The sequence below is a fragment of the Erinaceus europaeus genome, chromosome 8, assembly GCF_950295315.1.
Source record: "Erinaceus europaeus chromosome 8, mEriEur2.1, whole genome shotgun sequence".
Lineage (NCBI taxonomy): Eukaryota > Metazoa > Chordata > Mammalia > Eulipotyphla > Erinaceidae > Erinaceus > Erinaceus europaeus.
Genome location: NC_080169.1, coordinates 13,715,072 through 13,742,726, shown reverse-complemented (window position 1 = coordinate 13,742,726; position 27,655 = coordinate 13,715,072). Strand labels below are relative to the sequence as shown.

Below are 27,655 nucleotides of genomic sequence, written 5' to 3'. Positions count from 1 at the left end.
ACCACTGACTGGCATTCCTGCAAGTTCTGCCCCTCCCCTTCACATTTTAATTCATACTTGTTTTGGGGTTGTGCTGGTCATTTGTCAGAATATTGCTACTTTTGTTTTGTGTTCTGTGTTCTGTGGGTTATCTGCTTTCGTTCTGAAGGAAAAGGCTGATGATGCACCGGCCAGCCTGCCCATCGTTATATTTAGCCTGTATCACCCACCAGCTTTCTGACTCACAAGCAGTAATTTCACAGCACGGCAGCTTAGCCAAGGGAAAGGTCAGCCTGCTCCTTCTTTCCAGGAGCTCCCAGGAGCACATCTCTGACTGAAACAGAACGCTTCACAACACCCCTAAGCTGAATTCTTGCCCCAGACATCTGTCTAATAACTTGGGGAGGTGCACTTACCCTTGAGCCACAGTTAGCCTTGCAGGTGGGAAGGTTGAATCAGGCCTGTGATCGAAATTCAACTTGGAAAATAACTTCTAACCACCAGGATAGAATGAAAATTCACGGATGTGTCATTCCCCAGCAACAGGTGAGCCTACTGCAGGTCCCCTGAACTGGGTCTTCTGGGCCATTTATCATTCTGTTCTCATTACTGCTTTTCCAACCAAGTGAGTACTGAGTCACCCAGAGACTAATCAGGTGGGTGTTTCATACAGAGGACTTGAAAGTGGAAAGGATGAGATCTCTGGATCACTGTAGGTTGATGACTGTTTGTCATGCTATTGAACTATTTTCGAGGTATTTCCAGACCTTCTGTGTCTCCATTTCTACCACCACTGTTCTGATAAAAGTCCTGAACGTTTCTCATCGTTACCAGTGTCTGTTCCCAGCAGGGGGATGAGGTGGTGGGAGCTGAGAGAAACTACAGTCACAGAGACAAGACCTTTATTCTAGTGGGGGATGCAGCCCCACTCAGCAGAACTTCACTGCTCCCCCTTTATTTCTAAAAAGGAAACACTGACAAAATCATAGGATAAGAGGGCTACAACTCCATGCAATTCCCACCACCAGAACTCTGCATCCCATCTCCTCCCTTGATAGCTTTCCTATTCTTTAACCCTCTGGGAGCATGCTTTCTGGTCCTTTTTCCTACTGTGACATTGTCTCTCCAGACAATAACTTGGATCCACCTGCATATCAGATTTCAGGCTCAGGGAAAAAAACTAGTCTAGCCATAGGCCCTTTGGAATATAACTGAAATATGCCTACTAGCTATCTATAAAATGGAGACCCCCCCTCTCCAACTTTTCATCTGTACTATTCCAGCCATTCCAGCCTTTAGGTTCTTGATTAGTCAACAATTTGTTTGGTTTTATATGTTAACTCTTTTCAGCCACCAGGTTCCAGATGCTAGCATGATGCCAACCAGACTTCCCTGGACAGACAACTCCACTACACCTGAGGAAGATGGGTCCTGAAATTGGGCCAGCTTGAAACGTTCCTACTCATGATCACAGAATGTGAGCTCAGATCTACAGGGATACAGAGGTCACTGGCCCTTTTATACACGGGGAGAACACTGCTGGCTACAAGCCAGCCACCATACAATGATGTAATTATTTGACATTCTATACATCTGATCCCAGGCCTTTCCATAACATGTTTACTCACTACTATAGAACAAGATACATCTGCTCCTAGGCAGGAAGGCCTGACCAGCTTTATCTGCCTTACAACCAGTTTAGTCTTCTAATTGGGACTCCAGCCATTTGCATGGCCCTCTTTACTCCATCTATCGCCTTGTGGCCACAGTCATCTTTCTAAAGTAGAATCCCTTTTTTGCGTCACGACTCCCAAAGACTCCCTACTGTTCCCCAAGGAAAGTCTCTAGGCCCTTTCAGGTCCTGCTATGTGGCTTGTTCAGTCACTGTGCTTCATAAAATAAGACTGAAGTTTCCAAAATATTGGTATTTCTTTGCAAGGAAAGCAGCAGATCCAGGCAAGGACACTGAGTAACGTCCCAATTTCAAAGTACAAGAACAGAGAGGAGGAGGTTAGGAAAGCAGATGTAAATATTCCAAGGTGACAGCTCTCAAAGAAAACCAATTCCTGGCCACAGTATGTTGAAACATCTATTATTATTAAATATTATTAAAATAAAACAAAATGGCAAACGTAAATGTGTTTTTATACAAGTCTTCAACTGTGGACACAGAAATTGAACTGATTTCACCTTCCCATAGGCAGTTTGCCTCCAGCCTAATAAACATGAGACATTTCAGGCAAGAAGAAATGCACTTTTCCCAGGGAACTGAATAAATTCTCATAGGAGCTCACCAAACCCCACGACCTGCTAATTCTGCAAACTCATAATGTCCTATGGCTACAGCCTGCAGAGCAGATGGGGGATAGACACCATGGGGTTAAGACTCCAGAGCAGTGAATCTGCACACAAACACACAAACACCATCCTCTCAGCCTACCTGGCCATCTTCTGCATAAGACTGACCTAACACACCCTAGAGCTATTCCACTTGCCACTCACTCCACCCAGGTAATTTCCCATAGTCTCTCTCATTCTCCACTCACCTTCTTAAAGAAGTTTCTCACATCAGCCTAAATATTTTTTAATTTTTTTAATTATCTTTATTTATTGGATACAGGCAATCAGAAATTGAGAGGGAAAGGGGTGAGAGAGAGGGAGAAAGACAGAGAGACACTTGCAACACTGCTTCACCACTCGTGAAGCTTTCCCCTTGCAGGTGGGGGTTGGGGTCTTGAACCTGAGTCCTTGTGCACTGTAATGTATGCACTCAACCAACCAGATGTGCCACTACCCAGCCCCTAATTTTATTTATCTATTATTCACTGGATAGAGATAGAGAAATCAAGAGAGATGGGGAGGTAGAGTGGGAAAGAGATGAAAAACAGAACAATAACAAGGGCAACAAGAGCAACAAAAATGGGAAAAAATGGCCTCCAGGAGCAGTGGATTTATAGCAAAGGAGAGACAGACAGACAGACAGACCAGCAGCACTGCTTCATTGCTTGTGAAAGCCTTCCCCCTGCAGGTGAGGAGCAGCAGCTTGAACCCTAACCCTAACCCTAACCTGCCCCCACCTCTCTTGGAAGCTTTCAGAGGTTCACCGTTGTGCCCCAATGAAGTCCACACTACTACATTGCAGTGAAAGCCTCCTGGGACCTTCCTGCAACTATCTTGCCTATCTGGAGCATCTCTTAAGAGTGATCCTGAGACCCCCACCCCACCCCCACACCTAGCTGTTGAGGTGTAACTCACATCAGGGCCCTGCATCTAGACCCCAACACATCACCCTGAGGCTCACCTGTCCCTGAGCTCGGGGGGACAGGAGCACTCCACTTGGCTTCTGCATCCCCTCATCCTAGCTACAGGTATCTTATGGGAAATGTCCTCTGAGCCAGATCCTCCAATGGGTAGTGGGCAGAGAGAGAAGGAAAAAAAACGTGGGAAGGAGTACATGAGTCGTGAGAGAGCATGCCAGTGAGGGCAGAGAGGGCATTAAGATGAAGTGACTAGCAGAATGACAAAAACTCTGAACTTAAAAAGCACGAGATGCTGAGTGGGACCCACTGTGCTGCATGTTGCGAAGTGCCATACTGGTTCAGGTTCTCTCCATCCTCCTTTACCTCCATGCTAATGAACGAAGAGGCCTTTATATAAACAGAAAGCGAATGAAACTGGCATTAGAGAAAAGATGGCTAGGTATTTGAGGCAAAGAAAACAGCACTCAGAAAAGCATGCAAAATTATATATGAAACTCAGAACAATTCCTCAGAATGTTCATGTTGATAGCGTAAGGCCCCGGCAGCAGAGATGATGCCAGAAGGGGGACAGAAGGGGTGCACTAGGCTATGCAGGCCCTGCCAAATCAAAATGAGAAGGATATGTTTTTTTTCTTTTTTTAATATTTATTTATTCCCTTTTGTTGCCCTTATTTTACTGTTGTAGTTATTACTGTTGTCATCGTTGTTGGATAGGACAGAGAAATGGAGAGAGGAAGGGAAGACAGAGGGGGAGAGAAAGATAGACACCTGCAGACCTGCTTCACTGCTTGTGAAGTGACTCCCCTGCAGGTGGGGATCTGGGGGCTCAAACTGGGATCCTTACACCGGTCCTCGAGCCATGTTCGTTTAACTGCTGCGCTACCGCCCGACTCCCGAGAAGGATATTTGTATTGAGAAAAGTCTGGATTCAAGAATGGAAGGTCAGTGACAAGGAAGAGCTACTAGACTTTTAATCACTTTAGTGGAGAAACAGTCATTAATTTTTAATTTTTTATTTTATAGAAACAGCCAGAAATTGAGAGGGTAGAGGGGGAGACAAAGGAAGAGAGACAGAGACACCTGCAGCACAGATTCACCACTCACCAAGCTTAGCCCTGGAGATGGGGGCTGGGGGCTTGAACCCCCAGTCCTTTCGCACTGTAACTTGGGCTCAACCATATGTGCCACCACTCATCCTGGCTACTAGACTCTTAAAGTGGTTCACACAACCAGTGTTTACAGTGCATGCAGGCAAGGGATGCACAGACATAGAAAAGAAAGAGGGTACAGGATTCAACGATGTCATGTCAGCAGTGAGAACAGTCCAGAATGCCCTAAGCCATTCCCGCTTCACTTCTGAATGGATGGAGACAATTTACATCAAGAAGATACGCAAAAGCTGGATGGTGGGTGGTACACCTGGTTGAGCTCACATTAATAAGCACAAGGACCTGGCTTCAAGTCCCCAGTCCCTACCTGTGACAGGAGGCGGAGCACCACAAGTGTTAAAGTATGCTGTAGGTATCTTGCGCTGTTTTCCTCTCTCTCTCTCTCTCTCTCTCTCTCTCTCTCTCTCGCCTCCCCCTCTCAATTCCTCTTTGTCCTCTCAAATAAAAAATCAGTAAGTGCAGATTTTTAAAAGAAGGTAAGCATATACACAATGGAATACTACTCAGCTGTAAAAAATGGTGACTTCACCGTTTTCAGCCGATCTTGGATGGACCTTGAAAAATTCATGTTATGTGAAATAAGTGAGAAACAGAAAGATGAATATGGGATGATCTCACTCTCAGGCAGAAGTTGAAAAACAAGATCAGAAACGAAAACACAAGTAGAACCTTAAATGGAATTGGCATATCGCACCAAAGTAAAAGACTCTGGGGTGGGTGGGTGGGAAGAATACAGGTCCAAGAAGGATTCAGAGGACCTAGTGGGGGTTGTATTGTTATATGGGAATCTGGGGAATGTTATACATGTACAAACTATTGTACTTACTGTTGAATGTAAAACATTAATTCCCCAATAAAAAAAATCAGGAAAAAAAAAAGAAGGTAAGCAAAGAAAAGTAAGTTGGTTTAGACTAAACTACAGAGCTAGGGAGACAACATAATGGTTATGCAAAAACCCTTTAATGCCTGAGGCACCAAAGGTCCCAGGTCCAATCCCCAGCACTACCATAAGCCAGAGCTAAAGAGTGATTTGGCCTTTCTCCTTGTAATTCTCTCATTAAAATAAAATCTTTTAATAAGCAACAGTGTGTCTGGATTTACACAGGTAGAACGTGAGGTTCAGAGGGGTCTGCCAAGTGAAAAAATTGGAAGTCACATAAAAAATAGTTGTGAAATCCAGGACAGGATTTCAGAGTCATGTTGGTTGTGGGAAAAAATATTTCAGAAGTTTAACAAAGCAAAGCACTGGAACTTCTGTTTATAGAAACTCCTGAAAATCACTTAGGATGGGGTTGCATGGTGATAAACCCAATAAGAGTACGCATGTGACCATGCACAAAGGGTCTGGGTTCAAGCCTCCATCTCCACCTACAAGGACAGTTTTCATGAGCAGCAGAGCAGTGCTTCAAGTGTCTCTCTTCTCCCTCTCTCCCTTTCTCACTTGCTATCAAAGAAAAGGGGAAAAACTGGTAACAGGAGCAATGGAATCATAACACAGGCACTGAACCCAAGAAACAACCTTAGTGAAAAAAAATTTAAGGGAGAGGAAAGGAAGAGGAAGGACAAAGGCAAGAGGGAAAGGAAAGGAGAAAAAAGAAGTTAGGGCAAGTATGACATAAGAAAAGGTTAAAGGAGAGGGCCCAGTGGTGTTGCAACCGTGTCAAGCGCACATAGTACTAAGTACAAGGATTCAGGTTCTAGACTCTGCTCCCACCTGCAGGGGGACACTTCACAAGTGGTGAAGCAGGTCTGCAGGTGTCTATCATTCTCTCTCCCTCTCTATCTTCCCTTTTCTCAATTTCTCTCTGTTCTATTCAATAAATTGGAAAAAATGGCCACCAGAAGCAGTGGACTCATAGAGCCAGCACTGAACCCCAGAGATAACCCTGGAGGCAAAAGGGGGGGCAGGCGAGAGGGGTTGAAAGTCAAAACTGTTAGGAATGAGAGTGCAGACTGGTGTTGGGGGGAAAGGCAGGGTGGTGAGGGAGCCAAGGAGAAGGTCCACTGCAGGTCTTGAAGTGGACTGAAGAGCCTGGAAAGGAAACAGGGTGGGTGGGGGGGGGGGAACCTGACCTCACATCTCCAGAAGTCCCAGGTAGGGATATGAGGAGCCTAGCATACAGGAAGCTAGCCAGAAATCAGTGACTGAAAAAGTTTTTTTTATTTTGTCTCAGTTACTAAACACTGGGCTTTTTTTTTTTACTTTAAAAAAAATTTTTTTTGTTTATAAAAAGGAAACACTGACAAAACCATAGGATAAGAGGGGTACAACTCCACACAATTCCCACCATCAGAACTCCGTATCCCATCCCCTCCCCTCATAGCTTTCCTATTCTTTAACCCTCTGGAAGTATGGACCCAAGGTCATTGTGGGTTGCAGAAAGTTGAAGGTCTTGGCTTCTGTAATTGCTTCCCCACTGAACATGGGCGTTGACAGATCAATCCATACTCCCAGCCTCTCTCTTTCCCTAGTGGGGCGGGGCTCTGGGGAATCAGAGCTCCAGGACACATCGGTGGGGTTGAAACTGTAATGAAAGACAGCGATCTAACTAGAGAATAGAACAGGTACAAATATTCATGCACTCAAGCTAGGAACACACAAATAATAGTTACATAGCATCCCCACCACCAAAATTCTGTGCCCCATCCTCCCTTTAAGTTTGTTAATATTTACTTTATATATTTGTATGTTTCTATGCAGAGTACATAAATATTTCCAACAGCTATATCCTCTTATTCGGTGACTGAATCAAAGCCTATTTAAATTCTCTGGCAGTGTAAAAATTCTCTTTAAGAGCTTAAATCAAGGACCCATGTTCAAGCCCCTGGGGCCCCACCTGCAGGCAGAAAGCCTCACGAGTGGAGAAATAGGGCTGCAGATGTCTCTCTCTCCCTCTCTGTCTCGCCCTTCCTTTCAATTTCTGGCTGTCTCTATCCAATAAATAAAGAATAATTAAAAAAATAAAATAAAATAGCTTAAACAGTTGGTCAAAAATTTCCATCTTGATTTGGTGCTGGATGCTATGAGCTCTACACACACATGCAAGTGTGATGTTAACTCACGAAATTATAAAACAATGGCAAATCAATACATTTTAATTAGCACTGTTGGTCTTATTTCTCTACCTTCCCATTACACAAGTATCTACTATGTGCTGCTCTATTTCTGGCACATAATTCTGGCCAGCAAAGACCAAATGATAACCTGATTTTATTTTGTAAATCACTTCCTATTTCAAACTAAGGAAACAATTTTTTTAATACTGAGTTTATTTCATATGCATGTTTTTGTCTTCTCAACATTTTCATTTGTCTGTCCATTACAAATACTGTGTATTTTTTTAACTAGTATTTCTTATCCTAACATTCTATACATACTTCTAAGCAAAAGGTGGAGTTTGTCTTTAAAGCTAAATGGGCTTTATATATATAAATGCTACTCAGCTATATTGATGAAACAAGGAAAGCTTCTCTTTTGCCATATCTTGATGGAATCATGTTAAATTAGATAAACCAGGAGGGCAAATACCAAATGACCTTATTCATAGGTGGAACTTAAAAGAACCTCCATCTCCTTCAATCTAAAAGTCAACCTAGAGCAGTGAAGCCTGGTGACAACAACAACAAAGATTTATTTACCTTCATTAGAGACAGAGATTGAGACCAGGGCACAATCCAATTCTGGCGTGTGGAAATACCAGAACAGAAACTTGGATCTACAGGGCCTCAGGCATGAAAGTCGGAGTGTCACCACTGTATTTATTCTCACCCCTGTTCCAGGTCAGGGCTCTTGATATTTTTATCTTGGTATTGATGGCTGTGAGTCATTTTCATTCTGGTTTTATTTTAGTGTATTTAGAGCTAAAGTACCTCACAGATTTTGTATTACTTTTGTTTCTTCAACATCACTGTCATTATTATCAATACCATCTTCTTTAGCATCAATTTTTAATTTTTCTGTAAAAGCTTACTACTGCTTCCATGGGCAAAATGTGTCCCAGATATACTTAGGAGCATTGCATCTTCCTCCTCCTCATCATCATCTCTGACAAAATCTTCATTGGCAACTACTAACAGTTGTCACAAATAATCACAGACCCTGAGTTATACTTCAACTGTGAAACCACAGCTGATATTATTTCCAGGTACCCAAAGGAAACTGTTGACTATACAGACACTGAGATCCCAACATTATGATTCATTGCTTCTGCCTCAATAGTGTGCAATTCATCCTTTACACCAGTCCCTAAACTGACCATTCTTAAAGATAACTCATTTTCATCATTATCCACCTTAAGTTACTGTCAGCATTTAGTTTAGTCCACAAATAAAAGGATGGTTTGGGGGTTTAAGTTGACTTCGGTTCATATTCATCAAACCATCCATGGAGTGCTGGCATGCGCTTAGGAGAAAAAGAAGGCAAATGGAGATAAACTACCATTCTGAGAAACAATCATGCAGGTATAAGCAGTAATTTTATTAGACTGTGTCTCAGCATTTGTCATCCTGGGTCAATGTTCTTGGATATACAGTCGGCCCATTCAATAAATATTGTCAAGGATTTTTCTTTTCTCAGAAAAATTTTCTTGAATTAAAATTTCACATGCTGTTTTTCACATATTTTGGTTACCAACCTTGGTATCTCCACAGCAGTGATACATGCCTATCTGTATGTATATATGTATGCACACATGAGATATACAGATAGGAATATATGGGATGTTCTCTGGCTGATAAATACATCACTTTTGCTTTAATCAATTCATCTTTGTTCACCTTTTACAATATCCCTTTCATCTTCTGTTTCTTTTAATGAATTATTTGTTAAGCATATTACTCACGAGTAATTACAACTAAAAGAAATTATGGGGTGCAGAAGGTGGAAGGTTGAGCTTCTGTAATTGCTTCTCCACTGAACATGGGTGTTGACAGGTCGATCCATACTCCCCACCTGTCTCTCTCTTTCCCTAGTGCTGTCCCATCTTTTTATCATAGTCTGGTTGTGAGGAAGGAAGGTCCTCTCAAGATTCAGAAGATAAGGGGAGCAATGTGTTTTCTGAGAATTCACTTGGAAACAAACACATAGTTGACCAAACCAGAACTCTGCCAGAAAAGTAAATTTTTCTGGCATTTTATTTCGAAAAGCAGCTAACCTACAGAAAAGTTACAATAGGGGAGTCAGGCAGTAGTGCAGCAGGTTAAGCACAGGTGGCGCAAAGCACAAGGTCCGGCGTAAGAATCTGGGTTCAAACCCCCGGCTCACCACCTGCAGTGGAGTCGCTACACAAGCGGTGAAGCAGGTCTGCAGGTGTCTGTCTTTCTCTCCCCCTCTCTGTCTTCCCCTCTTCTCTCCATTTCTCTCTGTCCTATCCAACAATGACAACATCAATATCAACAATAATAACTACAACAATAAAACAAGGGCAACAAAAGGGAATAAATAAATAAAATAATTTTTTAAGTTACAATAGTAATTAACATTCACATACCCTTTAACTAAAGTCACCAATTTTTAACAACTTGATATATTATATTTCTCTATATATGCAAATTCAGCAGTTCAATTTTTATGAACTATGTCAAAGTAAATGCAGGAATAATTATATCTTATCCTCAAATACTTCAGCATATATTTCCTAAGAGCAGGAACATTCTGCTATAATTTCAATTTCATTATCACACCCAAGAAATTTCTCATTGGTAGAATAATATTATCTAAAATATAATACATAACAAATTTCTCCAATTGTTCAAAAATCTCTTTAGAGTCTTTTTTTTTAATCAAGGCTATAATTAAGGGTTGCATACAGCATCTGATTGTTATAGCTCTTCAATTTCCCTTATACTAGAACAATCCTCCCATTTCTTTTTACAAAATGAAACTCGTTTTGTAAAATCATCTGCTTTATAGAAACTGAGTAGAGATGAAATAAATACAATGCCAAAAAGTGGCTAGTCCACTCAGTGTTTGACAGTGCTCAATAATTACTTAGGTTCCATCTGTTTACATCCCACACTTACTCCAATATCCTGGTTTGCATGACAGCTACATTTACTGCTGCAAATTTCAAAAGTGTCATCTAATTTCAGTAGCAGTGGCTAATATGAGTTCATACCTGAAAATAAATCAGGTCCACAAGTGATCTACACTTGGAGGTTACCTAAAAGGCAAATCAAATGTGAGTTCTCCCCCAGTTTGGAAAGACACAAACTAATCTCTGCCAGTGAGTTTACAGATGTCTCAACAATAGGTTTATATTTCCTGAGCAGAACTATACCTAAAACTGCACCTCCTAACCACCAAAATCTGTACAGTTCCTTTGTGATCTTGCCATTTTTTCCCTCTATAAAACTTGTCCTGACAATGGTTAAGAGCTATAACCATGGACTGCGAGCTCAGATTGACAGGGATGAGAGGTTACATAGCTCTTGTGCTAAATATGAGTATATATGGTCAGATCAATGCAGTAAAAAAGTTAGTGGTATTTATATACTTTCCTCACAAAGGAACTGTACATAATGAGAGCTACTCTCTCCCCTAATCCAACTTTCTAGCCCTATTCTCCACTCTGAATGTTAGCTATCAGGCTCAGACAAAAATTACTGAAGTTCCCCGGCTCCCCACCTGCAGGGGAGTCACTTCACAGGTGGTGAAACAGGTCTGCAGGTGTCTATCTTTCTCTCCCCCTCTCTGTCTTCCACTCCTCTCTCCATTCTCTCTGTCCTATCCAACAATAATGACATCAATAACAATAATAACTACAACAATAAAAAACAAGGGCAACAAAAGGGAATAAATATTTTTTAATTTTTAATATTTAGTAAATAAATATTTAAAAAATTATTGAAGTCATGAGCTTCTTGGAAAATACCTAAAATAGACTTCCTAGCTTCTTCCCACCTGAAGACCCCTAATTTCATCTGCTCTATTCCTACTTTTGGGTTCCTGTTTATTAAACAATTTGTTCTACTTTATATCTTACCACCTTTCAGCCACCAAGTTGCAGACAGTCCTGGAACCTAACTTTTCCAGAGCCCTACTCCACTAGGGAGAGACAGAAACAGGCTGGTAGTATGGATCAACCTGTCAACATCCATGTCCAGCAGAGAAGCAATTAAAGAAGCCAGACCTCCCACTTTCTGCAACCCCAAAAAAATTTTGGTCCATACTCCCACAGGGATAAAGAATAGGAAAGCTAATTAAAAAATAAATAAGATAAAAAAAGAATAGGAAAGCTTCCAGTGGAGGGGATGGAACATGAAACTCTGGTGATGAGAACTGTATGGAATTATACCCCTGCTATTTTAAAATCTTGTTAGTCATTATTAAATTATTAAAAAAAAAACTGAGGCATCTCCAGTCTTTTGGTGGTGGGAATGGTGTTTATGTACACTCCTATTAATTGTAGTCATATAAATCACTATTTAATATGAGAGGGGAAAAACTGATTGAATGTCTCAAACTTTTTAAAGCACAGACTGAGTCTGTTTAATACATAGGCTGAGTCTTTGATATATTGACTCTCTTAAAAGCTTAGTCCAGGGAGAACAGAAGCAACCAGTGGCATAGCTATATACAAATAATGTCAAAGGACATAAAGTATGGTGAGGGTCTGTATGATACAGCAAATCCTAACAAAGGGATTTTTCAAAGTTAACCCAATTGCCAAATACTGTGATTATAGCAATAACTATCTATTGTCTTCTTAAACCCTAAGACAGCAGGAACCTCCCACTTCCTCTTTAGAGTCTATATTTTCCCCAATCCTGGAAACTCTAAGGTGGGGCTCATTTTCCTGCATGCTTCTCTCAAGTCATACCAATGATATTGCATCCGCCAATCCCAACCTAATCAATGCTGAGTACCACCTCAGCATGCTTCACTTCAGACTGTGACATTAGGAATGGAATAACAACCCTTCACCCTCATCACTCAGGTGAGACCTTTCCTTTCATGGTATTCTCTAACTCCATTCCAGGAGGTTCACTTGCTAACAAAGTCCCAAAACCTAGATAAAGGCCAGGTCCCGTAAGATACAGTATATGTTCACATGTATCCATAAATTAGGGCAAAATATATATACCTGAAAGCAAAAATATATTGTAATGAGTGTGTTTAATAGTCTGTAGTGAGTCAGTATAAAGTGCATAATGAAATAGTATCTACTTAGACTTCAATACCCTCCTTACCTACTTCCTATTACAGTTCTCTCACTCACTCCAAAGCTAACCTCATCAAAGCAAGAACTGCAAAAGCTGAATCAGGGCGAGAGACTGGCACATGATGACTCTTTAGTCACTATCAGGCCATTCCATTAGCTGGGGCCCTAATCGGGGAGTCCTCAGATTCCCAAACAGATTGATAAGCCTAGAACTAGAATAAATCAGTCTCTCCATTGTTACTGGTCATTTCTATCAGGAACAACAAAATAAACCCCTTTGTGGGATCAAAATAAACCCCTTTGTGTTGATCCTCAACTTGGATCAACAATGGTAGAGAACGTTCCATTCTCCCAAGGGAAGATGGACAACATACTCTATGCTTCACCTGAGGAAGATGGGTCAACATTGGGGCAGCATGGAATATTCCTACTCATGACCACAGAATGTGAGCTCAGATCTACAGGGATGCAGAGGTCACACAGGCTCCTAAGCTAATTATGGGCCTCAGATCACATCAAATTGATGGGGTTTACAGTTAACAATATTTCTACCACTTTCCCATATTAGGGAGCTATTCTCTTCCCTGATGCAGCTTTCTGGTCCTTTTTCCAGCCATAACATCATCTCCCCAGACAATAACTTGGATCTACTGGCATATCAAATTTCAAGCTCAGGGGCAAAAAGAAAAAGGGGGGAGGGAACCTGTTGTATGCTTTACATTGGTTTGGTCTAGCTCTCCCCCCACCAGAAAAATTGGTTTGGCCCCTGCTAGTTTAGCGGCCCGCTTGTCCCCGCCCCAAGGGAACCCCCACAGAGTTCCAGAGTGCTTGGCTCTGCCACATGAGGAGAAGGAGGCAGGAGAGTTCTGTGTGGTAATTAGTTTGGGTTAGTTTATGAATCGTTGTTCCTGAATAAAGAAATACAGCTTCCCGGCCCAGCCGTGAGTCCCTGAGTCTCTCTCTACCACCGCGACGCTAGCCTGGCCTGCTGGAGCCCCCGAAAATTAACAACAGGAACCTAGTATAGCCACAGGCCCTTTGGAATTTAAAATAGGCCTACTAGCTATCTACAAAATGGAGATCCCCGCCCCAACTTTTCAGCTGCATTATTCCAGCCTTTAGGTCCATGATTGGTCAACAACTTGTTTGGCTTTGTATGTTAACTCTCTTGTCAGCCACCAGGTTCCAGATGCTAGCCAGACTTCCATGGACAGACAACCCCACCAATGTGTCCTGGAGCTCCGCTTCCCCAGAGCCCTTCCCCACTAGGGAAAGAAAGACAGGTTGGGAGTATGGATCAACCTGTCAACGCCCATGTTCAGCAAGGAAGCAATTACAGAAGCCAGACCTTCAACCTTCTGCATCCTACAGTGACCTTGGGTCCATACTCCCAGAGGGTTAAAAAATAGGAAAGCTGGGAGTCGGGCTGTAGCGCAGCAGGTTAAGCGCAGGTGGCGCAAAGCACAAGGACCGGCATAAGGATCCCGGTTCGAACCCCGGCTCCCCACGTGCAGGGGAGTCGCTTCACAGGCGGTGAAGCAGGTCTGCAGGTGTCTATCTTTCTCTCCTCCTCTCTGTCTTCCCCTTCTCTCTCCATTTCTCTCTGTCCTATCCAACAACGACAACAACAATAATAATTACAACAATAAAACAACAAGGGCAACAAAAGGGGATAAATAAATAAATAATAAATATTAAAAAAAAATTAAAAAAAAAAAAAAAGAATAGGAACGCTATCAGGGGAGGGAGGGGATACGAAGTTCCGGTAGTGGGAATTGTGCGAAGTTGCACCCTTCTTATCATATGGTTTTGTCAATGTTTCCTTTTTATAAATTAAGAAAAATTTTAAAGGGGTACATTTTAAAAAAATGGCTCAAGAGGTAGAGCATATTCCATATATACATTTATATATATATGGACCCAATAATATTCTCAGCACAATATATGATACAGAGCCCTCTCCCCCCTTCTCACTCTATGTAATTACAGAATAAGTCCTTTTAAAAATATATGTGTCAAATTCTACAATTTGCTATGCACATACTAACCAGAGCTCCTATTACCAATGAAGGCACCATCTAATTAGTAATAGGCATGTTCTGTTACACATGCAAGCTATATCTACCTGCCTAGAAATAAGGCCAGCCTTACATTTACAAACCACCTGGTAATTACAACTCTAGTGCTCTTGGATTTGGATTTCATTTACAAGATAGGCAAAGGTATGCACAAACTACAAATTCAAAGTTGCAATTTTACTCTCCTCCAAAAATATAGAGGCAATGCTCTAAAGGTCTAAAACAAAAGGCAGGAACAGAAGAGCATTCAAAATACAAATCTGCATTGGACACAGAAACTCAGTCATCAAAGCAAAAAAAAATAAAAGACAAAGGCCTTCTACCTCAATGGCTTCCATCCTATTTCTCAGAAGCAATCTGCCACAGATGGTCAGCAGCAGAAGCCATGTTCACTTCCCCTCACTTCGCACCTCCAGACAATCTTGCTGCAGGTTTCCCTGCCTAGACATACCCCCTGGGACCATGTCTAATCAAGCACTCTCTGGATAGGTGTAAGGTACTGCTTATTCTGCCAAATTCCCTTCTGGGGAAAAAAGAAAAGTCAGAACCTCTGTCAGCAACCCTCTATTACTTGGAGAAAAGTGCAGTCCAATGAAAGAAAGCAATTTACAAACAGAGAAAAAATCCATTTCAAATCTTTTTTTTTTGTAAGTCCTGTTATCATATAAAATGTTTGACATTTTCTGTTTGTAATGTGTTTAATTAGATATGCTTGCTTTTCTACATTAGCTAATATTAAAACTGTTAATTGGGCATCAGTATTACACAAGGCACATCATCAGTTACTTTACCATTCCAAAGACTAAGAGAGAACCAATTTTGGGGAGTATGCTATGGACGAAGTTCTTATGCTCCCCTCACCAAATCCATGATTGAAAGTTCTAATGTCCAGTGTGACAGCAGTAGGAGGTGGGGTCTCTGAGAGCTTTAGATGAGCTTATGAGGCTAGAACCCACACACTGGAGGGTGGGAGAAGAGAAGAGGTGCTCATTCACTAATGCAACATATAGAACATCACAGTCCAGATGCTATGAACTACAGAACTGAGTTAGACAAGAGATTCTGTTCCCATGAATTGTATTCTAAAGGATGGAGACAGATAGGTAGAAAGTTTGGACTTTACCAACAACTGATGAGTCGCTGAGAAAATTCTGTTCTCAAGTTTGATCTCCAGTATCCTGGGTTCCAGAATGATGCAATGATGCTATGACACAACCCACTTATTTAAAAAATTAATAGTTAATTCAGAAAAAAAAACACAAATAAGACTCTTCTTCCTGGAGCAAGTGTAGTGCAGTAAGGGATACAAGGGATACACAAGAACACAGGGCAAGGCAGGTGTGTGTTTAGCAGACATGATAACGTGACTGCTCTTGGGAGGAGACAGGAAGCAAGAGTTCAGTCATTAGGAGTGATTCCTGCAGATCCTGGAGGAAGGAGACAAGCAGGAGAAGTGCAAGTGCTGGTGGGCAGTAGGACCTGAGTGTCTCCTGGCTCAGGCTGGCTAGAGACTCTTGAGAGAAAGGAAGAGTGTGGAAGGTCATTTCCCATCATAGGCATATGAAACCTACAATTAGCCTCCTCACAGTTACTCAAGTGCAACAGAATGGCATCATTTCTAACCTTATAGTTACGGCTGCTAAAGAAAAACTGACTAAGAAATTGAGTCCACTCCAGGAGAAGTAGATAAACATAGTTTGTTGAAGTAAAACTTACTTCATAACTGATGGCCAGGCCTCTGAGATGCTCCTTCTCCCTTAAAAAAAAAAGGGGCGGGGGGGAAGAGGGAGAGGGAAAGGGCAAGGGCAACGGAGACAGAGCAAGACCAGAGCATTGTTCAACCATGGCATACAGTAGTGCAGGTGTGGAACCTAGAGTCTGAGGTGTGCAAAGTCCTGTGCTCTTATGCTGAGCTATCTTTCTGCCCACCCCCAGTGCTCCCTTGCAGGGCTTGTGGAGTCCATGCACTGTCTGTATCTAGAACAGTTCCCAGTCCAAGCCCGTATCACACAGGAATTCCAGGAGATTCTACAGACCTCTGACCAGATAAAAGGAAATGCATCTCAAATCAAGGCCCCAAGTCTCAGCATGCTCTTATCTTACTTATTGTTCTGACTGACCCTCTGGGCAACAAAGGGCCACAGGATGGTTACATGGTATAACCACGCTCTGGAGCTGGGCAGCCTGGATTCATAACCCAGCTTTGCTACTTCCTAGCTATGTGACCTTGGGAAAGTTGTCTAATCTCTGGGTCTTAATGACCTCATTTGTAAAATGCAAATATTCATAGTACCTACATCACAAAGTTGCTATGGGGATCAAGGAAGATGATTTATGAAAACCTCTTAAATGTTTCTAATTATTTATTTATTTATTATTGGATAGAGACAGAGAGCAATTGAGAGAGGAAAGGGAGACAATGAGGGAAAGGGAGATACCTGAAGACCAGCTTCATCACTCGTGAAGCTTTCCCCCTGCAGGTGGAGACTGGGGGGCTTGAACCTGGGTCCTTGTGCACTGTAATGTGAATGCTTAGCCAGGTGCACCACCACCTAGCTCCTTAAATGTTGTGACATATTTTTCTTGTTCTCCAGGGGCAGACCATTATTTATTCATATCAAATTTCCAAAGGCCTTTCCAAGCATTTGCCCCAAAAGAGGCAGCTGAATGTCTCATAACACTGTAAATTATGGGGGAGGGAACTATAGCCAACACTTGCTGACCTCTTAGCATTCTTCTGGTAAGTGTAAATTCTAACAGCTGTAGAAATGAATATAGTTGTCACTCTATTAACTAGGTGATGAAGACATAGGGAGAGCAGAGTCACATACACATAGTTACATGGTAAATTCTAGTGGCAGAATCTGCTGTCTCCAATAATACTCCAAGTCATGGACTAAATTGCTGGGAAATTATGCAGATGCAGTCACATTTGCCATGTTGTCCCCTCAGGCTACTGCTAGTTCCTGCGAGAGTTGGGACATTCTCGGAGTGCCTGTTCAGCCATGTTGTGCCCTCAGGGCATTGTCTATTTCCCCCGCGATATCTGGAGTGCTTTGGTCACTCCTCCCCCCTCCCATTCTCACGAGAGTTATTATCCTATCCTGGAGTGCTATGGTTACTGCTCCCCCTTCCCATTCTTTCGAAAGCTACTCCTATAAAAGCCCTTCTTCCGCACCTTGCTCTCTTGCCAGCGCTTCACTTCGGTGTTCAGACGAAGGAAAGGCTACTGTGTGAGGCGGCCATTTTTGCTACCTCCACGTGGCCCAACCTGCTTCTCTAGCACCCAACTCTGAGGTGCCAGCGCAAATAAAGATTTGTGTTCCCTCTTCACTCCGGACCTCCTCTCTCTCTTCTCCGTGGCCTGCACAACGACACTAAATGTCCCTCCAAATTGATATGTTGAGGTTATAACCCACAAGTATGACTGTTTTAGGAGACAGTCTTAGTGAGGTGACTAAGACCATTCAGGATAGTAAAAGTACACGTCTAATAAGTCTGTGCCATTATAATATGAGATCTCTCTCTCTCTCTCTCCAGCCCAGAAGACACAATAGGTAGACACTTACACTTGATAATTATGAGGTCCCAAGTTCAAGAACTTACACCACAATGCCACAAAGATGCTCTGCTTCGCTCTCTCTCTCTCAAAAAGCTCACCATGTAGGTACATTCCATGCCAGGTTTATGGCCCACTTTCAAGCTTTGGCACCTCTAATGCTATAGTATCTCTCTGTCTCTCTGTGTCAGTCCATGTAAAGGGAAACCAGGCCCAAGGCAGTGAAACTTGCCATATGTGAGGACCCAGCTCTGCAAAATAAGAGGGGCTAAAAATAGAAGGTGGCTATCTGGAAGTCAGATAGTCCTTAGTAGAACAAAACCATACTAGCACCCTGATCCTAAGTTCTCAGCCTCTAGAACTGTGAGGATCTGAAAAGTCTTCTATTGTCTAGCCAGTGCTGTCTATGGTATTTGTTTTTTCAGTCTGAGCTAATACATGCCCCATACCTCCAAATGAATATATGAATGCATGCCTCATAATCCATGAATCCTCTGCCCTAGTCATGTAGATCTAACATTAACAACAATGTAAGTCTCTGCTTTCTCCAGATTCCATCTCTTTAATAGAAATAACCAGACTCTGAAAGACTTTATCATCACAGCTAATTAGAAATCTAAAGGATCACAGCAGAAAGAAAAAAAATGCATTAATTCCTACTTTCCACCAGTTTCAGATGACCTCCTGGCAAATGAGCACAAAACAGTAAAGAGTGTGAATTTAGGAACCGTTTAGCTAAAAAGGTACTTTTTTTATTACTTCTTTTATATACAGTAACTCACTGAGTTAACTAAATGCCCAGAAGAAGTTTCAGCCAGCTGGAGGTAAATAATGACAAGCAGGTTACAAAGAGGGAACAGCAGGTATCCAGGAATGATAATTGCTACTACCATTTACCTGGGGACCAGGAGGTGCTAATTAAAATTGGGAACAAGCTCACCATCACTGAGGTCTTGAAGGAGATTCTCCTGGCAGGAAAAATCCAGCTTTGCTTTGATGTTGACGGTGAAGGTAGCCACCTTTCCAGGTTGCAAAGGGAACTGGGCAAGGGTTTCTTCTAGCTTCCAGCTCAAGAAGTCGCCATATAGTTTCTCTGCAATGACAGTGACAATGGTGATGAAGGTAGTGGTGTCAACAGAGAAGTCTGAATTTTCCAACCCTTCTTTAAAAAAAAATTGCAAGGCATCCTCAGAAGCAAAGAATAAAGCAAAGTGTTTAAGATGATCTAAGAAGATTTCAGAATGCTGGGTGCTGCAAGGCAATCCACCTGTGTCCAGGGGAAAAAATACAGAGGAGGTAGCATCCCAAACTTCCAGCCAGGTCAACATTGTCGCTGTGAAGCAACTTCTGCTCACTGATAAAAAATAAAATAAAATAAAATAAAATAAAAATCAATACATTTTGAGTATAGAGAGAAAAATGAATGTATCGTAACAAATCTTTTCAATAATATATTACCTTAAAGAGAAACTAACCCACCACTTGTGGGAGAAGGGGCTTCTGCATGAGAGACTCTCTTTGAGAAACAAGGGCAACAAACATAAAAAACAAAGACTAAGAACAGGGTTTGGAGAAGGCTATGTGTGGAGGAGGGTGGCATCCTTGTGCACACCACCTGTGTCCTTAAAAGAGCTTGTGTCACCATTAGGGTTCATGCCTATTTGACACTGACTAATAGGAGCAGAATGAAGAGAAATGGTTCATTTAAGACAAGGTTTCTCTGTGTATGAACTGGGATGCTAAACCCAGAATCACAGGTTCTTTAGAGATTAAAGACAATCTTTGTAAAGCATCATAAAAATTAAGGGTTGAGTGGAAGTCAGGTTGTAGCATAGTGGGTTAAGCGCACATGGCGCAAAATGCCAAGGACCGGCATAAGGATCCCCGTTGGAACCCGACTCCCCACCTGCAGGAGTCGCTTCACAGGTGGTGAAGCAGGTCTGCAGGTGTCTCTCTTTCTCTCTCCCTGTCTTCCCCCCTCTCCATTTCTCTCTGTCCTAACAATGATAATATCAATAACAACAATAATAACTACAACAACAATAGACAAGGGCAACAAAAGCGAAGATAAATAAATATAAAACATTTTTTAAAATGAAATCAAACAAATTTTTATAAAAATTAAGGGCTGGGAGTTGAGCGGTAGAGCAGTGGGTTAAGCGCAGGTGGAGCAAAGCACAAGGACCGGCGTAAGGATCCTGGTTCAAGCCTCCACCTCCCCACCTGCAGGGGAGTCACTTCACAGACTGTGAAGCAGGTCTGCAGGTGTCTCTTTCTCTCCCCCTCTCTGTCTTCCCCTCCTCTCTCCATTTCTCTCTGTCCTATCCAACAACAACATCAATAATAACTACAAAAATAACAAGGGCAACAAAAAGGAATAAATAAATATTTTTAAAAATTAAGGGCAATGTACAGAAGGTACAGAGGGTCACCAAGTATACCACAGAAACAGCACTATCACCTCCCAGGCTCCTGGCCTGCAGATAATCCCGGCTTCATTAAAGATTAGGGGTGCAAGTGAAGCAGAAAATCAAGACTCAGCATTAAGTGAATCCAAGAGGATCTTGATGGCAGTTCCCTCTTGACTTAATGTTCTCAAGGGGAAGGTCTCCCAACTAACAGTCCTCCTTATCACAGTGATCAGCTCTGGGCAGCTTCAAATCTAGCTAGGTACCCCTATGTAAATTACCAACTTTCTTTATGACTTGCTCTATTCATCTGAACAATCGTTTGTCATGATGAATACATGAGTTAAAAGAAAGTACCTAGAGAGTCTGGCAGTAGCAGAGAGGGTTAAGCACACATGGCGCAAAGCGCAAGGACCAGCGTTAAGGATCCCGGTTTGAGCCCCTGGCTCCCCACCTGCAGGGGAATCGCTTCACAAGCGGTGAAGCAGGTCTACAGGTGTCTGTCTTTCTCTCCCCCTTCTGTCTTCCCCTCCTCTCTACATTTCTCTCTGTCCTATCTAACAACAACAATAATAACTACAACAACAATGAAAAACAACAAGGGCAACAAAAGGGAAAATAAATTTTTTTAAAAAGAGAGAAAGTACCTAGAACAAGGCCCAACTTAAACACTTGGGGGCTGGGTGGCAGCACAGTGGGTTAAGTGCACAGGGCATGGACAGGCGTAAGGATCCCAGTTTGAAACCCTGGCTCCCCACCTGCAGGGGGGTCGCTTCACAAGTGGTGAAGCAGGTCTGCAGGTGTCTGTCTTTCTCTCCACCTCTCTGTCTTTCCCTCCTCTCTCAATTTCTCTCTGTCCTATCCAACTACAACAGTAATAACAACAACTGAGGCCAAGTGGTGGCACACCTGGTTAAGCACACACATTAACAACAACAACAATAATAACTGGATAATCATGGGTCCCTTCCTGGGCACTGACTGAAAATTAGACCATTTTTGCAGAGAACCTGCCTGATGCCTGGATTCAGTATGTGAAGCCAGTTAGGTGCCACCAACTCCCTCCCCACCCATTGACTAGCAGTGCCTGGCACTCACTCCAAGTTCAGCAAGGATGGCGGAGAGAGGACAAATATATTCCAAGACATCAGCTCAGATTTAGAATTAGAGCAGATGGAAATAAAGTTGTATAAGAAAAGCAGAACACCATACTTAGTGCACGATGTAATTTCAACCACATAAAAATATTCTCAGGGGGAAAAAAAAAGAAAAAAAACACACCTAGATGTTAATATTGGTTGCCTTACTGTAGTAGGAACATGGATAGTTTTGAATTGTTTTGTATCTTATGACTTGTCTATTTCACAAAATTCAAATGTATACATTATGCTTTCAGTGCATGGACAGAGAAACACACACACACACACACTCTAGCAGTTCATTCTGCAGAGAAGACCTATGAATCGAGTCTGCAAGTTATCATATAGGATTTGAGACACCTTGGACAGTGACGACCCACAGGTAAAAGGTGGCTTAGCCAATGCAGCTGCTTTTGCTGGTGCCCTGTATCAGGACACAGCAAAAATGTGAATTGGTGACAAGGACAACAATCACCGTTGTCACATGTATCATTGAGTCGACTGGCTAAACTCTGCTTGCTGGATAAACTTTACCTATGCTGTGTCTTAACCCTGTTGCGGCCATGTCTACCAGCAGCCAGTCAAGTGTCTAAAAGCAATTTGAGCAGGCTTGCAAAAGGGCAGGGCAGGTCCAAACTAGCTAGTCAAGCTCTGCTCTTCCCTCTACCTCCTGTGCTAATGCAGCTGGTAGGGCTGCCTGGGGCAGACACAGGGAATGCACAGCAAATTCCTCCCTAGTCCTTTTGCCAATGAACTTTTCAATTTCAAGTGTCTAACTTAGGGAACCAGGAGATGCTTGCTCTGGTAGAAAGCACACTACATCAGGTATGAGGACCTGGATTCAAGTCCCCGTGCCATGTGAGAGAACCACTCACAGCAGGTGCTATGATATCTATCTATCTCTCACCTACCTATCTACTTATCTATCTCAATTTTATTAAAAAAGAAAAAAAGGGCCAGCAAGAAAGCTCACTTGAGAGGGTGCCTACTTCGTCGTGTATATGTTGGCATAGGGTTAGCCTGGCCTTGGCGACACTGGAACAAGTTTTAGTTCTCTGGTGTTTCTCCCTCTCTCTCAATCCTTCTCTCCCTTTCTGAAAAGGCTGGCCTCAAGTGAAGTCCCAGTGGCAACTATATATGTCTATCAGATAGACAGATAGATAGATAGATAGATAGATAGATAGATAGATAGATAGGCAGATAGGACAGGACAGATAGACATATAGATGCAAAAAAAAAAAAAAAGTTTGCCAGAAGTGATGAAATCATGCAGGTATAAAATCCCAGAACACCAAAAAATTTTTACAAAGATGTTCAACTGAGAATAAAATTCTGCTCAAATGAGCTATGATATGCCCTCAAGGTTCCCCATGGCAGTGGCTTCAGGATTCAAAAAGCTGGATGTGTCACAGAGATCAGGACGTGGTGGTTTGTAACAGAGACTAGAAGTTAAAAAAAAATTCTGTCAGCTGTGATTTTAACTGGGTTGTGATTTTAACCTGTCTATCAACTACATCCCAAAGGAAGGAAGGGAGAGGAAACAGCACTGACTGTATACCAGATACCAAAACCACCAGACAGCTAACCATATTTCTCTCTCTTCCTCTCTCTCCCCCCCTCTTTTTCCTCTCTCTCTTTTTCTCTCTCTCTCTGACATTCTGCCACCATCCATTTTGGTCAACTGCTGAGCTTCATTCAAAGACAGGCTGGGAGTATGGATTGAACTGCCAATGTACATGTTCAGCAGGGAAGCAATTACAGAAGCTGGACCTCCCACCTTCTGCATCCCATAATGGCCCTGGGTCCATACTCCCAGAGGGTTATAGAATAGGAAAGCTATCAGGGGAGGTGAGGGGATGAGATAGAGTTCTGGTGGTGGGAATTGTATCCCTCTTATCCTATGGTCTTGTCAGTGTTTCCATTTTATAAATTGCTGGGCTAGCTTCACAGGCGGGAGACAAACGACCAGGGACTCATGGCTGAGCTGGGAACATAGTTGAATCTTTATTGACGAGCGGGGATGCAGTTCAATCTAATCTCTTCTAATCACAATTCTGTCATATATATCTCCTGAGGCAGAAGTGTCAGGAAGAGGAAGTACGTAGGATAGGGGGTGGGGAGAAGGCAAATATCACATGAACCAGTGGGGATTAAACCAATGAAAACAATGATTATAAAAATAGACTACAACATCAAGCAATGCAACAGAAGGGGTCTTAGAAGCAGAATTTAGAAGCAGACCAACATTTCCCCCTTTCTTTTTAACTAATGACCATAGTATCAGGAGTGTGGGGTGAACTGAAACTTATATCGTACAGGCATTTTCAAAAGAACTGGCACAAGACAGGGAGGAACAAGTAGGAGAGCAGCAAGAACCAGTGTGATGCCAAGGGGAGGCCTGAAGGGGCGTTTCTTGACTCAAAGGGCAGTGCCTAGCAGGCGAAGGGGCATTTCTTGCTTCTGGGGGCATCTATTGTGTCAAAGGGCGTTTCCTGCCTCTGTGGGCATCTCTTGCCTCTGGAGACGTTTAATGCCTCAAAGGGCGTCTCCTGCCTCTGTAGGCATGACCTAGTAAGGAGGGGGGGTTCCTACCTCTGGGAACAGGGCTTGCAGGTGAGGGAGCATGACCTAGAGTCCCAAGGCTCTGGCTGCAAAATCCATGGACTGATGCAGTCAGTCTTTGAGAAACCCAGCAGCATAAAGAGAAGCTGCTGTAAAGTTGTGTAAAGTGTCCAAGAGGTGTACCAGTAAGTCCAATAGAGGAGTCAGTCCAAAGCAGATGACCATGGATGAAATGCCAGGGGATAAAACGCTGAAACACTACACATCTGCCTCAATGGGGAAAGTCAACCACTGTAATTCTGCTTTTCTGTAGAGTCTTTGGAGTCTGTGAATCAGTTTCTTCAGGTCGTGCCAAGTCACATCATTGGTTTTGGGAGGTGCGTTGTAGTCATGCCATTTTGTGGGCGATGTCAGAAAACAGGGATCCAAATGGATTTCCGGGGATTTCATTTGAGCAGATGCTTTTTCATGTGAAGACTTGACAGCTGTAATTCACTTACTTGTCAAACAAAACTTGTAGCAGATTGGAAGTTTACTATAATTGATAACTCCATTATAATTGGAAGTCCTTTCTAGTATGATTTTAAGGTTGTTTAAACAGTTTAAACTCAATAAAATGTGGAAAGGTAAACAGAAGAACCATGGTTAGAAGCCTCAGGCATGAGAATTATTAGCGTAATCATTGCACTATCTACCCCGCCCATAACTTATACAGTTTTCAGGATTAAACGTTTCAGAACTTCTGTATATCAAATTTTCAGTTATTTTCTTTTTTCAGGCTCACATCATGTCTCGTTGATAGTATCTAAGCTCAGATGTTCTGATGTCTTGCTTTGCCTTCATCAAGAGAGTTAGGATGCCTGAGCTGAAAGATAAAATTATCAGGTGTCGCCTGGATCCTTGTCCAGTTGCTGTGACCTCAGGTCAGTGCCCTTCCTCTCTGCTTGTACTTCCCTATACACACAGTGAGGGCAGTAGCACTTGCCCCACTAAAAAAAAAAAAGAAAAAAGAAACTCTTCCCCACCTTCAGGAGTAAACTTCACAAGTACTGAAACAATGCTGCAGGTGTCTGTCTGTCGCTCTCTCTGTCTCACTCGTGCTCTATCACTTTCCCGCTCTTCTCTCTCTCTCTCTATATATATATATATATATATCACTTTCCATTCCCTCTTTGTTTCTATCAAAAATAAATAAGCAAAAATATATTTAAAACAAGGAGGAGGAGGAGAAGAAGAAGTAGAAGAATGAGAAACTCTTCTGGAAGAGTGAGAAGCCATTAACAGTATCAAATGGACACCACCACTGAAAGCTTCTCCCTTGATATTCTGTCTGGTTTCCACAAGCATTTCCAACTTTCTGCATCTATGTCAGTAAATGTAGATTGAGCGTCAAAGACTTGTTATCTCTAGGTGTGAAACAGGGATTGGAAGGGGAAGGATTTTCTGAGGGAACTTTCTGAGGTGATACAAATGTTCTGTCCCATATTTGATGAGTCTGGATCAGACACATATTTGTCAAACTCAGCAAATGGTACCAAACTTATTCACTTGATTGTACATACACCAAAAATCAAAAAGCATTCTGGAGTCAACTCTGCTTAAAATGCCTACCTTTGGTAGTGAGAATTTTTGACGTGACTTCCAGCTTCTCCAGTGGTTCCATTCCAATATTCTCCAGCTTAATGACAAGTTGTTGAGTTTCTCCATTGTACAGCTGGACTGACACACTAGTAGAAATCTCATCACCAGACGAAGGTTGCAATGAATGTGCAGACCTAGAATAATAGCAACAAGAGTAGACTGAAAAAAAGAAAGAAGAAAACTAACAGCATTTCAGACATACTCACAGCAAATAAAAGGATCACTACAGTCAAGCATTTCAGAACTAGAGACTGGGGAACCTTGGCTTTAAACATAAAAGTTCAGGAACAAAGGGTGAACTGTCATGTGATGAGTGCTTTCTCCTATATCTCTAATGTGTTTGCACCTGATTACTTCCAAGCTTAGCTTCTCATATGCATGTAGTACATAAAATAATTATTCTCTCAAAAAAATTATTTTCTTATTTCCCCCCAGGCTTTATCACTTTTTTTTGTTTTTATTTATTTATTTTTTAATTTTTACATTCAACAGTAAATACAATAGTTTGTACATGCATAGCATTCCCCAGTTTCCCATTTAACAATACAACCCCCACTATGTCATTTATCATCCTTCATGGACCTGTATTCTCCCCACCCACCCACCCCAGAGTCTTTTACTTTGGTGCAATACGCCAATTCCATTTCAGGTTCTACTTGTGTTTTCTTTTCTGATCTTGGTTTTCAACTTCGGCCTGAGAGTGAGATCATCCCATATTCATCCTTCTGTTTCTGACTTATTTCACTCAACATGATTTTTTCAAGGTCCATCCAAGATCGGCTGAAAACGGTGAAGTCACCATTTTTTACAGCTGAGTAGTATTCCATTGTGTATATATACCACAACTTGCTCAGCCACTCATCTGTTGTTGGACACCTGGGTTGCTTCCAGGTTTTGGCTATTATAAATTGTGCTGCCAAGAACATATGTGTACACAGATCTTTTTGGATGGATGTGTTGAGTTCCTTAGGATATATCCCCAGGAGAGAAATTGCAGGGTCATAAGGTAGGTCCATTTCTAGCCTTCTGAGAGTTCTCCAGACTGTTCTCCACAGAGGTTGGACCCATTGACATTCCCACCAGCAGTGCAGGAGGGTTCCTTTGACCCCACACCCTCTCCAGCATTTGCTGCTGTTACCTTTTCTGATGTATGACATTCTCACAGGAGTAAAGTGATATCTCATTGTTGTCTTGATTTGCATTTCTCTGACAATCAGAGACTTGGAGCATTTTTTCATGTGTTTCTCAGCCTTTTGGATCTCTTCTGTGGTAAATATTCTGTCCAAGTCCTCGCCCCATTTTTGGATGGGGTTATTTGTTGTCTTGTTGTTGAGTCTGGCAAGCTCTTTATATATGTTGGTTATTAAACTCTTATCTGATGTATGACATGTAAAGATCTTCTCCCATTCTGTGAGGGGTCTCTTGGTTTGGGTAGTGGTTTCTTTTGCTGTGAAGCAGCTTTTTAATTTGATGTAGTCCCATAGGTTTATACTTGCCTTAGTCTTCTTTGTAATTGGATTCATTTCATTGAAAATGTCTTTAAAATTTATGCGGAAAAGAGTTCTGCCAATAATTTCTTCTAAGTATTTGATAGTTTGTGGTCTAACATCCAAGTCCTTGATCCACTTGGAATTTACTTTTGTATTTGGTGAAATACAGTGATTCAGTTTCATTCTTCTGCATGTTTCAACCCATTGT

The 27,655-nt window shown here is 42.1% G+C and overlaps 1 protein-coding gene across 5 annotated transcripts in view; it reads right to left on the bottom strand.

Annotated features, from left to right (window-relative positions):
- The window catches only part of TRAPPC9 (trafficking protein particle complex subunit 9), a 633,394-nt gene that overhangs the window by 421,184 nt on the left and 184,555 nt on the right, over nt 1-27,655 (bottom strand). For all 5 annotated transcript variants that reach the window (XM_060195954.1, XM_060195953.1, XM_060195955.1 and 2 more), the window contains 2 exons: nt 25,928-26,091; nt 19,148-19,300 (listed from right to left, as the gene is read on the bottom strand). In XM_060195954.1, coding sequence (XP_060051937.1) covers nt 19,148-19,300; nt 25,928-26,091 — 317 coding nt within the window. The remainder of the gene's footprint in view (nt 1-19,147; nt 19,301-25,927; nt 26,092-27,655) is intronic.